The 17,542-nt window shown below is 37.1% G+C and overlaps 1 protein-coding gene across 3 annotated transcripts in view; it reads left to right on the forward strand.

The window, feature by feature from the left end:
• DPP10 (dipeptidyl peptidase like 10) overlaps positions 1 to 17,542 on the forward strand; it is a 182,967-nt gene that overhangs the window by 141,474 nt on the left and 23,951 nt on the right. For 2 of the 3 annotated variants that reach the window (XM_008497029.2, XM_030453987.1), the window contains 6 exons: positions 5,972 to 6,095; positions 8,166 to 8,204; positions 9,505 to 9,612; positions 13,896 to 13,987; positions 15,501 to 15,548; positions 16,249 to 16,370. In XM_008497029.2, coding sequence (XP_008495251.1) covers positions 5,972 to 6,095; positions 8,166 to 8,204; positions 9,505 to 9,612; positions 13,896 to 13,987; positions 15,501 to 15,548; positions 16,249 to 16,370 — 533 coding nt within the window. The remainder of the gene's footprint in view (positions 1 to 5,971; positions 6,096 to 8,165; positions 8,205 to 9,504; positions 9,613 to 13,895; positions 13,988 to 15,500; positions 15,549 to 16,248; positions 16,371 to 17,542) is intronic. The other variant, XM_030453986.1, reaches the window with a different exon arrangement.

Below are 17,542 nucleotides of genomic sequence, written 5' to 3' on the forward strand. Positions count from 1 at the left end.
GAGGTTTTTCAAAAAAGCACTAGTTTTTTTAATAAAGTATTAGCTACTTTTAGTGTTCTCAGTTCTTTTCTAATCAATTCATTATGGAGTCTTTCAGAATTAAATGGAAGGGGAGACTCTCATACATAGTTTTATGGATCTTTCAAGGCAGAAACGTTCTGGTGATATGTATTGTACAAGTCATAACCAACTGCTCTATTGGGAGAGATTCACTCCTAGGCAGAGAAGCCACACAAATAGGTAGGGAATAAGGTTTCTGTTATTTATAACCATAAAAAGTAATATTCATTTTCTCAGCTCTCCTCAGACTGTGTGCAGTGCAGGACACCTGAAGACAGAAATCTTTTTGATTGTTAAGGGCATCTGGAAACCTGGTAAAAACCTGAGCAAATTCAATGTTCTGCCTTCACTTACTGCTTGCAGTGACTTTACAAAGGTACTTGGTAGTACTTGCCAAGTGTTGTTCAGGTTATTTTGATACAAAGAGAGGAATAACTTTTACAAATTTACTCCTAGTTTTTTATTCCCTGAAAAAAAATGCTGGGAGTCTTCCTTGTAACTTGTGGTTGTATTCTATGCAATTACTGTTTCCCCCTTGGTGTTTCTATTCTATGTATACACTTACATTATGTTTTCTTCAGTAGTAAACATGATTTTGTACTATAGGGCTTTATTTCATTAGTCCTAGAAGGCCAGTATAAGTGTATGATGAAATACATGTGCATTAATACACTGCTAGATCCTGAAGTTCCTCTTGGAAAGTTAATACTTGCCTCCTGCTGCAAATCTGGAAAAAGCAGCATGGTGTGCCAGTGGTCAGTACAAACCACTGTAACTAAGGACACCTACAGAATCCCTTTAAGTGGGGAGATTTTGATATAATATTTTAATATAATATTAAGAAATTATGTAAGGTGACTTTTTTCAAACCCATACTTGAATTTAGACCTGCCAGACAGAAAAAAATTATTTCCAAAGTTGAAAATACAAAGTGAACTCCCACTTGGGAGAAGTTGCACTTATTAGAGTAGAGCTGTGTTTCCATACATGATGAAAAGATTTTTTGGCTAGAACTGTGAGTTGGCTCCTGTTCTCAATGTGGGGATCATCCACTGCTTGCTTTCCCCATTCTTAGCCCTGGTGAGGAAGCTGCATTGGCTCTGCACTCTTCCCAGACAATCCTATCCAGGTACCTCTCCTGCTGAGGGATTTGTGCAGAACAGGAGCCAAGAGCATTTGCTTGTTGACACCAAGGCTGGACCACTCTAGGAGGAGTGTGGCCAGCAGACTGAGGGAAGTTACTCTGTCTATCACCCCTGAAGGCAGAGTATCACCCACACTAATTTGGAAATTCCAGAGGGATTATGAGATCCTGTCAGGCTACTAAGATCATGGTCAGGATCCACGGTGGCACAAAGATGGAAAGCACAGCTTCTTAACCTGACAAAGATGGTGGCCACCAGTGCTTATGGGAAGGGTAGCTTCCTTCCAACCAAATACCTTTTCTTTTTTTCAGAAGAAAACTGCAGTACATTCATTAAAATATGCATGGATAAAGTCATGTCTAGAATACCAAAATAGTAACCAACTGTAGTTATCTTAGCTACCTCACAGGTCTCAATTTGTGCTGTTTCCCATCTATGTTTCTGAGAATGACATTTTCTATTACTATCTGTAAAGTTTTATATGCTTTTCAATAGACAAGCACAGAAATAATTTAAGAATATAGTAAATATTCTAGGACATTTTGCCTGAGGTGAGTTTCTGTTGTTTACCTTCTTGGATAACAACTTACCAGCAAACTGGTAGAGCGTAATAGTTGGATTATTTATTTTTTTTTACCCAAACCCTGTTGTACTTGTTACCCAAACCCAAATCTATTAAAATCATCATTGCCATAAATGTTAAATGTCTTCCAGCTATTATAAGCAGATCTTTTTCATAATCAGCTCATTTGCTTAACTTAGAGTGCATTGCTTTATTATAGTGAAGAGCCAGAAGCTGACAAGTCTGACACTTTCTGAAACAGTTCCTTATTTTAAAGTTTTATACTGACTTATTTTCCTGTAATGTTAATCTATTTCAAAGCAAAGTGTCTAATGTTCAAATGTTATTATGCTTCTAGTGTAATGCAGAGCAAATCCCTTTGTTCAGCTTACTGTCTCTGTCAGCTTTGCTAAGATAAGAATCACAGACAGCAAGATCCAGATATGTATCTTTCAATTCACAAAAGTCCCAAAACTGACCAATGAAACAAGATGTGCTGGACATTTTTGAGTGATCGTAAAGGTATTTAAAAACTGTGAAACTGCCTCCATAGAACTATTTAGCAATTGAGATCATGAAAATAAAGGAAAACATTCCACAAATAAGAAAGATTTAAAATATAGGTCTTCAAGCTAGGCAAAGGGTAATAAACACCTTTGATATTTAACATATTTCATATCACCAGTGAAAAACGAACACAGATTTCATCAAGTTACAAGTCTTTGGGAAAAAAAAGGTAATTGCCATATGCTCAGGAAAGACATTTGCTGTCTTAACACCTACAGCTGAACATTTTTTGCTTGCTGATTATCTTCCATCCCTCTCAGTCTCCAACCTTCCTCCGTGTGCAACACCTCCTTGGCACACATGGGATGTTCCAGCTCCTGCTGTTGAGCTGCCCTGTCATGTCCTGATTCACAAGCCTAAAGAAAAGCTCTACATTCTTTATACTGATTATCTCATATTATTGCCTCAGGCCAATTTGAAGGGAAGCAAGAGATATAAATGCTATAAAGAGCTCTACATCTGGTCAAGGAGCTTGAAGCCCTTGTTTTTATGCACTGCCTGATTCAATCCAATGCAGAATAAAGTGAGTCACATGCAAACTCCTTCTATACTGACAGATCATGGAATGCTGTGTAAGGACACTGCCTTTGCTGTATTCAGTGTCTTTAGTGTTTTCTGTCAGAGTTATTGAGAGTAAAGAAGCTAACTTTGGAGTTCAGAAAGAAAAAAATTGTAGGGCTGATAAAAGGGAAGAGACTAAAAAGCCTGAGATGAAAACTTGATTAGACATAAAAATGGGGACTGGCTAAAAACCAAAAAGGCAGGTCAGTGAGGCAGGGAATGAATGAAGTTTTCTTGACATCAGGGATTTCATTGTGAACGCTGAGAGCTGGTGAGATGGTGGGGGGGATAGAGGAGATGGGTATCAGAAAATGGATTTTATGGTTCCCATCTTAAAGCAGCCCTACTGTAAGAAAAGGGATTAAAAAGGAAAAACCTGGGAAAACTCTGGCTACACAGAGTGTAGGAAAAAGAAAGTTAGCAGTGGGGTAAGGAGACACAGCTTGAATAAAACAAGGCACAGCGAGAATTAAAAGGCCACTCTCATTAGGCCAATTAAATGCTAAATGTGTATTCTGTCTCTGCCACACAGCCCCTGTGTGATACAGAGTTTAAACTCACATTGCACAAAGGGATCGATAATTGTGTTTGCTACTCTTTGGACATGAAGTAAATTAATCCACAATCTGGTTTAAGAAATGTTCCTGAACAAAGGTGAAAGTTGTGCTCTGAACAAGCAAAGTGCTGTAGAGCACCTGATTTGATGGGTATCTAGCGGAGCTTCTAAAATAGGTCTAATTTTTTATTTAACATCTTGCTTCCGTCCTTTGTCCAGGGAGCAGTTGTAGTCTTTCCTCTTCAAAGTGATATTGTGAGGAAATATAATGTATGTACAGATGCAGAGGGTTTAGTAATACCTTTATAGTCGTGTATTTGGGTCTGAAGGGAAAGAGAGAGTGTTTTTCCATTACCAGAACAATAGATTAGTTGCAGAAAAAAAGCCTGTGAGGTTGGGATGCAAACTAACAACAGCTTCCTCAGATCTAAAACAGTTTTTTGCCCTGCAGGCTTCAGCCAGTCTAATAAAACATAAGATTTCCCTCTATGAACTTTGACTTGGTTATATCTATTGACTTGTGACAAAACTACTACTCTGTCTGTGTGTATGTACGTGAGATGTGTGAAACAACAGATTGACTGCAAAACTGCACATTAAAAAGGAATGTCACCTGGAGGTGGTATTTAATTTCAGAAGGATGTGTGTTTCTACCTATATATATATAGTGAAATTTGAACGTGCTTTTAAGCATAGTTTATGAAAGGGGGGATAAAAAAGAAACAAAATGATCTTTTGCTTTCATTTCAGTGATCAAGGAGTTTTATGTCAGTAATAGAAGATGATGTTATGGTTTGATTTGGACTTTTAATTTCTACGTTGGCTGGATTCTGACTGATTGTATCTGCTGTTTTCATCTTTCACTTTATCAAATAGAACAGTTCGGGCTCTAATTTTTAGAATTTGATTTTGAGATTATTTTGGCTTTGTTGTCAGTGGATGCTGTCTTACCTTAATGTCTGAATACCAGTATCTCCTTATATACATGTTTTGAGCATTTCCTTTTGGCTATCCTTGGGCTTCTGTATGCACAGTTGGAATGATTCAGAATGACCTTATGAAGACATGACTGCAGAGAGAGAAGTTTTAACCTCTTGTTTCTTGAGTTCTGATACAGAGAAACAGTTACCAGGAGCTTGGCATTGCAGTCCCCAGTTTTTTTGCTGGATCATTCCTTGGCTTTGACCAGTCACCTTGTCTTGTGTTAAAACTTGTGTTACTTTTGGTGTACACTTTTGCTCCTCAGTAAGTTGAAAAGTTTTCAAAAACAAAACCACTTATGTATTAGACTCAGGATGTACCTGACGTGATTTCTAATCATTCTGGTATCTACATGTGAAAATACCTGTCTTCCTAAAAGTCAAACATAAAAGCCAGAAGAAAGTTGTGCATATTTGGTTGTTCAGCTGTGTTCTTCAAATATAGCACCCGGCTGAGGCTGAAGAAGCTGCAGGGACTTGCTATCTCCTGCATCTCTTGTGGGAAGTGTCACAGTTGAACACAACTCGACTGTTGGCTCTGCTACTAGGAGTCTTTTGAATGTATAATTAAATATATGTTGTCAAAGAGTAATGACATCTCCATCAGTATTAGATTAAAAGCCTAATTATGTGCAAGCCAAGAGCCTTGTTTGTGAGGGGGGCTGAGTTTCCAGATGAGTTCACTCCACTGTTGCCCATAACTCAGCTGGACTGAAAGCTGCCACAGGTAGGGAAATCAAGCAAGACTGGCTGGGCTGACCAGCTGCAACAGATCTTCTGTAACATCCCAATCTGACAGCCTGGAAGGATTTAGGGAAGAGAGCGGCAGATACTCCATACCCTGAGTATGTGCCTAAGAAGCCTCCCTTGCTCTGCCAGAGTCATTGAGGGACAGCTAATTTGGCCAATAATTATCAACTTTGTTAAAAGTTTTGTTAAGGTTTTGTTTGTTAAAATGGAAGCTGGCATTCTCTGGATTGGGTGTGACTTCCCCTTTGTGCAGAACTCCTCTTATAAAACACTTACTGGTTTATAACGAGTAAAATTTTAAAGTGGTCTGGCCTGCACTCTTAACATTACAACTTACCATCCTGGTTTGTTTTGGTTTGTATTGCGGTAGGGCTGGGTTCTTCTTCAAAACTGTGTTTCTTCTGAAGGTATTTCCTAAGGGGAAATGCTGACTTCTGTTGGAATTCAGTGTCTGCTTTTAATCTGTCCAGCAAGTAGTTGGCTCATGTGTGTTCATGAATAAATGCTTCATGAATATGTGCTTCATAGGTGGTAAAGTTTATCCATTTCAAATGGCTGAGCAGGGTTGTTTGTGGAGTATAGATTTCCCAGGGGAGCAGCCCAATTGAACTCAGCCTTCCTCCTCCTCAGAACACAGATGTCAGGCTTTTGGGGGTTATTTTCTCCATCCATCAGTACTGATACTGTGATGCAGTACAAATCCAAAATTTGATGAACTCTGTATTTTTTAAGCAAAAATGTCTCATCAGCAACAGGAATGATCTGATTGTGTTTTCCAATTTTTACTTAGAGAATATTACATCACTATGGTGAAATGGGTAAGCAACACCAAGGCTGTGGTGAGGTGGTTAAACAGACCTCAGAATATCTCCATCCTTACACTTTGTGAAACCACAACTGGGGCTTGCAGCAAGGTAAGTTGTTTTTCCTAAATTTTCTTTTCAAGGTTTCTTCCTGCATTTTTGTTTCATATTCAGGAAAGGATTTTCAGAAATCAGTTTTCAAATGCATTATTTGCAAGTTGAATATAATTAGTCAACAGAGAGGAAATAGATGTAAGAAAACTCCATATCTGTTGAGATGATTTCATGCAATTAGCAACTTTGAGTGACATTTTTAGAATTACTAAGCTTTGTTCATTCATTAAGTTCAGTGGAAACTGCAGTTGCTAAACATCATGTACTTTGAATATAGCTGGTGCAGGGACAAGCTCATCTTCTGTCAGATATTTTCAGGTGCCTGTTTTCTCCTCTTTCCCCCAACAGTTTTATTCCAGATCTTCTGTCTCTCACAGATTACATGTTTAAGGAAAAATGTGTTAAATTCTGATAATTCATGCACATTCAACAGCAGAATTAAATAACTTTAGAAAAAATCAAATTGGAAGGCAGCTGGAATATTTAATTTTGAATGTAAGCCAAACTGAAATATTTGAGTCCAACCACATCGCATCCCTTGACCCAGACTTTGACTTCTGACACTCCTGCATTACATCTCTCCTTTTTCACAGTCAATCTTGCATCCTGAATGCAGTTGGCCCATTTCCCATTCTGAGTCATGGTCTCTTCCCAGATCTAGCTAAAAGTATAAATATTTTCTATGCATGCTAATAACAGTACCAACAGATGCTCCAAAGCATGGGGTATACTTTGGCAGTGTGAATGATTATGAGTGATTATATAAGTCTAAATTTGGCCTCTGAGTCAAAAGGCTCCCATTGGTGTCTGCTGATGAATCAGTAATTTTAAAGTGTTAGGGAGACTTTGCTTCTTTTGATACATAGTGCAGGTTGGTTTTCCTGACTCAGAAACTGTGAATAAATCCCCAAAGTATGGATTAAGATGGTGCACATGGAGGCTTGTTCATTGAGTTTCTTCTTACCTTGTGCCCTTTTGTTCAGAAAGTGAGTTGTGAGCCACTGTGAGCAGTCACTGCAGAAAGGAAGCCCTTGTGTGCTCCATGGTCAAGTGGACTTGACCACAACCTGAAGCAGGTATCCAAGGAGCTTTGAAACAGGACATAATGTGAGAGAGAGGAGTTGAAAAGTTCCACTTCAGAAGAAATAAAGTGCAGCAAAGGACCTTGTAGATGGGTGAGGAAGGTCACCACATGGAGCACAGCTCAGATGGGGCTCACGCTTGTAACCCTGACTGGTTCCCATGCTGGGATAAAGGGATGCTCTTGGACTCAGGAATGAATGAGGAAAGGCCGTATTGTGAGGATTTAAAATTGTATCAGACCATTCAGTTTCAAATATAAACCTATTTTTTAATTTTTTTAAAATCATTTTGTGGATGTTCTTGATTCCAAAATAGCCCTGCAGAAAACCAGCTGCTGTAGTAGCTACAGTTTTTTCATTTTTCAGGCTATAGATGATCCTTCTATAGCTAATAAATTTTAATTACTTCAGTGTGACTGTGACAATTTACAACAGCTAATGTATATTCTATAAATTTTTCAAACAATATATGCATAGTATTTGGGTCTGGGTTTTTTGATGTTATGATATGAAATATGAGTCTGACCAATCAACAGCAATAATTTGATTTTTTTTTTTTCGTCTTCACTAATGCCACACTACAAGCCATTAAAACAAGGGATTGTGATTTGGAAAGGTTTCATGCTTTGAGCTTGATGTTGGCTGTTTGCCCAGTGTTGATGAAGGACCTAAGATATCCAGATATCAAGATATCATGCCCAGAGATAAAAAACAAATAGAAATGCCTGCATAAAGCTTCTTGATATCTAATCAGAAAGGACTAAAAAAGGCATTCTTAGGTCCCATGTGGTGTTCCACTGAGAATTCTGGATAAAGCAGCTGAATTTTTAATTATCACTTGTTTCAACGTAGGTGCCAGTGAGGAGATGTGAAGATTGTAATGCAGTAGAAAAAACACATGAAATATGTAGAGACCCGTTGCTGAGTGTGGGAAGTATTTTATTATCTATAGCTTTTCCATAAAAGCAATTTTATTCTTTTTTAGAAATATGAAATGCAGTCAGACCTGTGGCTTCCTAAGCAGGTATGGTATAAATGCTGTTTCTGGATGTACAATGTGCGATTGCTTCATTGTAATTTTAATTATTTGTTATTCTGTAGGGTATTAAAAGCCAGTCCCTTTAAAACTGAATACTTTTTAGGATCCTAAATTAATTTAAGAGCTGAGGATTATAGCAGTGTCTGTGTAAACATTCAGATGGCAGCTTGTTTCTCTGACAGTGGGAATCCTGTCACTTAGCATCACCCAGAGGACATTTCACCAGCACTGACCCCAGTGGGTCAGTGCTGGAGAGAGATTGCACTTCCAGCCAGCAGTTCAACCCTTTGAACTGAGACACCTGTCTGGGGTTCCAAAGTGATGTTCCCTTCACTTTCTGATCTCTGCATTCAGTGAAGTCAGCACTCAGATGAACGTGTTAAGTACCTTGGGTGGTTAAAGACAGATCAGACAAATCCCATTCCAAATGTGTCCCATCTACTGCACTTATTTTTTTTCTGATTAAAAAATAACCTCACCAAATTAAGGAGTCCAAAGATTGATTAGAGGTCATACAAGCTATAATTGGAATGTGTAAAAATAAGATTTCTAAATTAATACCCAGAACAATATGCTGAACTAATATGTCAGCAACTGATTCCATTTTCATTGCTTCAAAAGAGCTATCCAGTAAATGGATGAAACACATTCTATTTAAAATAAATTTCAGGCTTCATTTTGCAATGTGCAAATGAGAAATCACTTTAAAAAAAATCTATGCTTTTATAGCAAGCCATTTTCCTTTAATATTTCTGTGTAAAGTTAGACATGGAGAGATGGCATCACATCAGGTTAAAATTTATGGTAAGGCAAAGCACTTCAATATGGGTTTTTTTTTCATATTACTTTAACAAAATTATTAAGTATTAAGCATGCACTTAGTAATGTTTTGCTGAGTCCAGATCATGGAAACATCTGTTCCCCTCCTCACTAGTAGGACTTACCTCTGCCATAAACTGCATGTCTGTAAAAGAACGTACCCTGGAAAGTCCTGTGGTCCTAGGGATGAGACTATCAGACCTGTCATTGGGAAGGAGAGTTTTGCAAGGGCTACAACCCATGTTTTAGGACAAGACTGCACAATGGTGACGACTGGCATGAACTACATTTCCCCTTAGCCACCACATTTTTGTTAGGCTTTGCAGAATATACTTAAAAGGCAGGGATTTTTCTCTAGTTGTTTTATGAGCCCAGCAACTACCAAAACCAGGCAGACAAAAAAACTGAACTAATCTTTTGTTATGAAGTCCATGGAAAGGTATCACCAACTTTCTCACATCTGTAGAATGAAGAACCAGTTTTCTCCAAGGATGGCAGCAAGTTCTTCATGACTGTCCCAGTGAAGCAGGGAGGCCGGGGTGAATTTCACCACATAGCCATGTTTACTGTTCAGGTAAGGTTTTAGTTCACTGTATTTTTAATATGCTGGTGGTTGTCTAGAACCTTTACTGAGGACACATGACCCTTGCAATTCAATAACATATACACACTTGTGTTGAGGTCCTGTCACAGGTTGCCACTTGGCACAGAAGGACATATTTATGACTTCTTGCAGATTAAATGGAGCTCTGTCTCTTAGATCTCTGCTAAGAGATCTAAGGTATGTAAATGACAGGTGCTTCCAAACTACTGTTTCTGGAAGATCTCATGTTTCTGTTCTACCTCTGTAGACAAGCAGGGGTGTTTTCTTAAACCTTTCTGTCAGTAACAATTCTAGAAATCTACAGAAATGCTCATTTTTATCTCTTTATATACACTATATATGGATAAGTATAATATTAGATGGCAATTCAGAATATTCAGAATTCTGCTTTTACAGACAACAGTAAAGGAAGGCAATTCCCAAAACTTAAGATTCTGTGAAAATTAGAACTCTTAATCCCAACTGCAACGTTTTCCAGTGGTTTCCATTTCTCAGGGTCATTGCTTTTTCCAAAGAAGAATCTGAAAGAAGATAAATTTGCACTATGACTTTGAAGGTCACTGGTATGAAGTTGTGATGAACTAATACGGGAAATTATGCCCTGGAACAGAACACTCCAAGGCATCTATTAAAATCAGCAGAGCATTAATCCAGGTCCTTTGCCAGAGCCAGATGACATAGGAGGGATTATCAAGGTACCCAAAACATCAAAATATCAGACTTGCACCAGGCAGCTCTGTTATCTCCCTTTATGACAGTGTTCTGGTATGAACATTATTGAGTCTGAAACAGGTTCACAGCACAGTGCAGACTGAAAAAGAGCAAAAGATTTTTAATGCAAATTTAACCTGAGGAAGCAAGAGCAAGATACTCATTCACTAGAGTTAATATATCAAGAAAGAATCAAACAAGGAAAAAAGGATCAAAACTATGTCAAACTCTTATCTTCTAAAGAAAATGGTACCTCAGATGCCAATCTGGTAAAAGTGTATTAATACAGTAACCACACAAAAACCACAGTAGAACAAAAGCTTTTAGTCAATCAAGTCTTGTTTTGGCTTATTTCCCATGGGAAAAAGCATCTTTAATTTACATTAAATTATAATGATGAAGAGCTGAAAGATAACTTTCAGAGTTCCCAAGGGTGTTACAAGTGGAATCAAATGTGTCTTAGACCTGTAGACTCTGACATTTTTCATTGCTAAAGAGCCCAGGAAACTCAGTCCTCATTCAGAAAAATACTTAAGCAAAAGGTTAAGCCCACTTGTATTCACTAAGATAATCAAACATATACCTACTGCTGAATACATGTTTTAATCCCATCAGAATGATATTTAAAGTCAAGTTTATGATTAAGAGTATAGTATTCCATCCCTTTTAGGCAGAATGAGAGCCCTGGGTACTGTACAGATCCAAAAATAAATAAAAAAAATAAATTTTGGTTGCTATCACCATGAATAAACAAATCTACATGGTATCTCCAAGGATGAGTTTGACTCTAAGTATACAGCTGCTCCTGAAAAGAAGAGAAAATGTGGTATCCCATGTTTCTATCAACCATTACACATCAATAAGCAGCATTCTGTGTGGTAATGGGGCTGATACAGGGCAATAAAGGACAGGAAATGTGTTTATATGATGTGCTTTACACACTGCATTAATCTGATTGTCTATTATTCCTAAAGCAAACACCAAGACATAAAAGTTATATTAACCATTGCACATAAAGCCCTTTGTCACATCAGATTTTGTCACACCTTGGGAGAGCCACAGCAGCATAACAGGTGCCCTGCAGAATTTAAACCAGTCAGCAGGTTGCTGCTACCCAGGTGATCCCAGTTTTTTCATGATGAAGCTTGGGTAATATTGGGATTTGCCACTTAGATTCTCATTACTTCTCTGTTTTACTCAGGGCAGGTATCAGATCATTAACAGAAATCAATCTCCAAGTGCAGGGGAGTTAAAACCCAGAAGTGACATGGACATACATGACAAAGAAGTAAATCTTAATGGCTTGCTTTAGGTTAATTAAATCACTGGAGCTTATTTGTCAGTCTTACAACAAATGATGACAAATGATGGTCTTTCTTGGGCTGTGTTTCTTTGACTGTACTTTAGGAAAGCAGTGTCAGTGATACAACCAAAGCAGATGAGCAGAAACATCTAATTAAATCTTGCAAGGGGAGGCCACTGTTAAGAAGGTTACTGTTTATCATACATTATTTACTGTTAGGGTAAGGGTTAGATGTTGGGTTTATTGTTTTCAAATGCTTTTAGTTGCTTATGAAATATTTAAAAGAAATTAATTTCAAAATGGGATTGAATCGTGTGTTACTCCTCTAGACTTTTCTTACTTTGGGCTTTGCAACTCTAGAAAGTCTCTTTTTCCCAACCAAAAAATAATAAGAATTATAAAGTAACTGTAATGGATCAAGGCAAGAACTTTCTGCAGGCTTCATAAATTATGTATTATGGCTGTAACCTTGAAAAAAATAACTGTGTTTATGCATGTTGGCTGAGCTTTTTATTGCTGTTTCTTGTTAGATTCTGTAATCTCAATATTTAAATATCTTTTTCAATTGCTGCAGCTTCTCTCTCTCTACAGAGAAGAAATAGTCACTTATAATAAATCACTGATTTGTATTTTAATCATTCCTGGAGACAGCAATAAGTATGAGACCCTTCCAGAACAAGGGAACCAATGTCATAAACATATGTACAGCACCTGGCACAGTGTCCTGTTTTCAGTTGGGATGTGCAAGTCTTGTCATAGAGTTACTGCATGATTCTTTCTTTGTGGATCTCCTACAGAATAGATCTGTTCTAAGGGACTCATTTCTGCTTTGCCATTTCCAGTCATGTCTCAAAGTTCTTGAGCATTTTCTGCTTTCTACTTATTGCTGATGGTGGTGCAGAACTCTGAGTTTACAATGAACAGTTCAGAAACTCGGGGATTTAAAAAAAACTCTTTATGACTTTTTGCAGGCCACATAAGCCCTTAGGCCACTCTCATTATGTATGGACTGGTGCTTCATGTTCACAGGGCATGTGGCCAGAAAGCCCCATTAAATCCTCCCTCTGATCTCCTTTGTAACTCCAGCAGCTCAGTGTCACCCACTAAGGCTGAACTATAAGCTGAAGTATCATATCTTTTCTTTACAACATTTGTTTTGAATTTAAAACCAAGGAATTATTATATTGAGGCCAAGCATCACAGCCCTGGTGCAGAAAAAGCACTTTTCAACTCTATTAATGGCTGAAGTTTTAATGCTCAGAAGCATAAAGAAGAATTTTACATTTTGCACTAGGAAGCAGTCTCAAATGAAGTTCTCACTCTTCAGTTTTCATTGGTTTTGACTTGTGTCTGATGAGGAGTCTGCTGCAGCTTCCAGCCACAGAGTTTGGTTTTACCTCAAGGTAGAAATGTGTTGCATCCTGATGTTTTCCTAGTTCAGTTCCTGGTGCATTGGCTGAGAAAGCTGCCAGCACTGTCTGTAACAGAGTTTTTGAAGTTTCACTCCTGGCAGTTATTTTTCCTAGGATGCAGCTGGAATAGAAACAATTTATGGGATGTAGCAAGGTGTGCTTCCCAGCTTGTAAGCATTTGGTACAGCTGCCAAAATTTGGAGCCTGCTCTTAGATTCTTCTTATAGACCCTGGATGAAGAGAGAGCATCTTGGAGCAGGGGCTTTAACTACGTTTAGATCTTGAGAGCTATGTCTGAGTCTGTATGGTGCATTTCTCATCGAGGTTTGCCTTCCTCCTTGGATGAGGGTGGTGTTGGTGTCCTCTCTTGGCACAGCATCTTTGCAAGCAGTCTTGGCTCAGTAGAAGCATTTGATAAACATGAAAGTTTGGTGAGCACATGTTGGGTCAGAGTTTGGGGTTATAAGGTTCTGTGTTAGATTGCACTGCTCTGCTCCTGTAAATGAGAAGATACACAGAGAAACAGAAAGTGGACTTAGAAGATCCTTAGCCTGAAGTATAAGACTTGTATTGGCTGTTTACTTATGAGCGGAAAAAGTGTAACAGAAACTGAGATAATTTATGTAAACTTTGAAAGGTTATATATAGAGAGAGGGGAACTTACACTAGAAGTTCAGGCCTGTCAAAATGGGAAGGTTGTGATTTCAAGATGTAATGTGGCACATGAAAGCTTAAAACCCTGTAATCATCAGTGTGCAGACAGTACTGCTCAGCAAAGAAAAATGTTACAAGTAAGGTGAAAGTTAATATTTTCCATCTTCCTCCAGGCTAAAAGTGAACAAATCAATGTGAGACACCTCACATCAGGAAACTGGGAAGTTATCAAAATCCTGGCGTATGATGAAAATACTCAGAAGATGTAAGCATTATTCTCTTTGTATATTTCTGAAAACACATGAGTTATTAAAATGGAATCAATGTAACTGCAAATAGTAGACACCAAATTAAGCCGTGATATTTCTTTCATTTTTAAGCATTATCATGAATTTTACATTTCCAAGTACCTAAAAGGCAGTTGTAAGACAATTTATCTGTCAGTGTCTTACTGGATGTTGTTTTTATGCTGAGGGAAAAGGAGCATACATGACATCAGTTGGCTCAGTGTATTTTCTTAAATAAAAGAAATGAACACACAATACGACAATAATAACATTTTGGTGACTTATTTCCTGGATTCCAGAAAGAAGTCATAGTGTATATTTAGTACTTGATAAAAAACCAGATCTTCAGTTTTATGCTTTCTTGGTTACTGCATGAGATCTCTGGACTTTGGAGGTGTGATTCAACCTCATAAATTGAAATTATACAGAGGGATTATCCAAAACTGATTTATACCCACATCACTCTGAGAGAAGTCTTTCCAAAGCCTATCTTGGGGCTATAGTTGAAAAGGAAATGCAGCACATCTGGTGATGTTTTGGGATCAGTAAAGAACTGACTTAAAGCATCTAAAAGATCCAAATAACTGTAGTGCATCTTGGTTAGTCCTCATGTATACCTGCACATGTCAAAAATATAAATAAATAGATGTGTCTAATTCTGTAAAATAAATATTTCATAACAGACCATTTTGAGATGGCAACAGTGCCTGTTATCTCCAATGCCCCTTCTGGCTAAGCCCTTCCATGGGTTTGAAAATATCTCTGTAAAGAAATTATTGATAATTCTGCCAAGGTCCAGATAAAAAATGAGATCTGGATGCCCTCAGCCTGCAGAGGTGGGAGATTGCATGTGGGTTGTCTGAGCCACCTGAGTGAACTTCTTACCCTCCTTCACCTTCTCATGGAGAAACCTTATGGGGAACTCATCCCAGACACACCAAGGTCTTGCCTTAATATCCTTGCAGCAGCTCTGCTAAGCTTTTCTCCATCCATGCAAACTTGTCTGTAAAACCTTGACTACAGTGCTAGGTTGTGTCTAACTAGAAGAATATGTGTCCTACAGCTATTAAGGCTTTCAGGTATCACAAGGCCTATTGTATTTTAGAATATGATTTCAATATGATTTTTTATACTCCTTGGAATTAAACAGAAAACTGGGAGACAAAGAAAACCATTCTGTTCTGTGCTTGTAATATGCAGAAAGGGGTCCTGGTTGCTACTGGAGCTCCTGGGCATTACAGGAATTAAAAAGAAACTGTGAAATACTATGATCATCACTGTCTTAATATGAAATCATATAGCATCTGTAATAACTACTTTTTATAGTAGGTCTAAGTTACTCATATTTATATATAAGTATTTGCTCTTGTTCATATTTGAGAATTTTTATTTTTTAAAAATGTTATTTTTCATATGTCACACTTCTCTAAACACCACCTGAATCAGACAGTTCACTAAACTGAATTTAACCTTTTCATCTCTTGGGCACAGTTACTTCTTAAGCACTGAAGAATCTGCAAGAGGAAGGCAGCTACATAGGTAAGAAGTGCATGGGGCTGCATTAACAGGATCTTCATCCTAAGCTTTAAGTGCTATGATGACAGTCTCTGAGCTTAATTACTGCTTTTAGGTTGGGTAATCATTTATATTGTGTAAAAATTAGTACACTTGAGCTATAAAAGGAAAGAATCAAAGCTTTTCAAAACTAAAAATGCCAATATTTTATTTTAAAAAATACAATTAGTTATTCTAATATTTTATGAAACATAATTTTATTAAAGTATAATATTGCATATAATATATATTTTATAGATTATATATCACTCTGTATAAGCATCTAAAAAGCTAAACCTAAATGGAAGCATATAATATGCCTAATTTTTAAAGTTCTGAAAATCTTCTAAAGAAAAATAATATTTATGAGGACTAATGATGCAGTTTATTGTGTGAGCAAAGAACCTTTTTGTTCCACAAACATCGCTGCTTAAATCTGAAGTTAATGAGTTTTTCAGTGGTTTCCTACTAACACTGTTACCTTGCAGCAGTTCTGGTTATTGCAACCCCAGTTGTGCTTTGGGCAGGTTTGGAATCCCATCCACGTTGCATCAGGCACAAAGTGAGAAAGACATATTTTGGGAAATATAGGGAGTGAAAACAGTGTTGTCACTTTGATTAGCTAATTCTTGCTTCATTTAATTTTACCCCAATGGAAAATGTTTCTGCTCCATTTTTTCCCCAGCGTATCAACAGCGGGATCATTGAATCGTCAGTGTCTCTCATGTAACTTCTGGAGAGATCAGTGCACATACTTCAGTGCAAAGTTCAGCCCCATGAACAGGCATTTTTTACTGCACTGTAAAGGTAAGTCAAATGCACGGCATGGGATAGTTCTGTGTTTTCTTCTGAGTTATAATGTATTCCCCTGAGAAGTGCATTAGGCTGGAGTCTAACATTTAGCTCACTTTCTGTACAGAGTGTATTGCAAGGCTGTAAGTAAAGATGTTCTGTGTAAAATCTACATAACAAGAGATATCACAAAGCTTCTCCAGTCCTAACCCCTCAGACCTAGTGAAGGACTTCAGCTTCTATATTCACCCTAAATCCTTCACCAAAAAAAAAATAAAAAATATGTATTGTACAATTAAAAGTGATGGCACTGGGATTGATAACAGCTTTATTATATATTATATATACTATATAATATATATAGTATATAGAATATATATAGAATATATATATTCTATATATATTCTATATATATTCTATATACTATATATATTATATAGTATATATAATATATATATTATATTATATTCTATATTATATAGAATATATATATATAATATATATAGAATATATATACTATATATATTATATAGAGTATATATATATATATAGGATTATATATTGGCATTGTTCTTGTGCAACTATAGCCAGTTAAAAAATTAGGGCCTGCTTTCTGCAACAAAGTGTCTCCATGTATGCACAGTCTATCTACAAACACTCACCCACACCTGTATTTGTGTATCTACCAAAAAATGGGTATGGTTTAATTCATGTAGACAGATACTCTTTATCAGTACACTTGCAGTAAGTAAGTTTCAGGTCTTTATTGTTGGCTGCATTCCAGTAGCACTATGTGGCACCAGTTGGGTTCAGAGCTGGTGTGTATGAACAGAAAATTAGAACTGTCCTTACCTAGAAATTTATAACCCACACCCCAAAAACAAACACTGATATATCAGTAAGATTATAAAAACAAGTTCAGAAAAGCATGAGACAATAATACAGTGCATAGTTACCTATACTATGTTGACCTTGAAACTTGCCATATTTTACAAATGTTTTCCCAGTATTTTTTCTTAATTGGCATTGGATTGAAAAGAGTAAAACACAATTCCTTTGAAATTCATGTGAATAGCCCACTTTATTTGCATGCATTTTTTTTCTTTCTTTTGCAACTGTACAGTGGTTTTTTGTGCAAAAATAAAATATCTGCCAGCTTGAGAATTTAATCTATTCAAACAAACAAT

Source organism: Calypte anna, chromosome 7 (genome assembly GCF_003957555.1).
Source record: "Calypte anna isolate BGI_N300 chromosome 7, bCalAnn1_v1.p, whole genome shotgun sequence".
NCBI classification, from domain to species: Eukaryota; Metazoa; Chordata; class Aves; order Apodiformes; family Trochilidae; genus Calypte; species Calypte anna.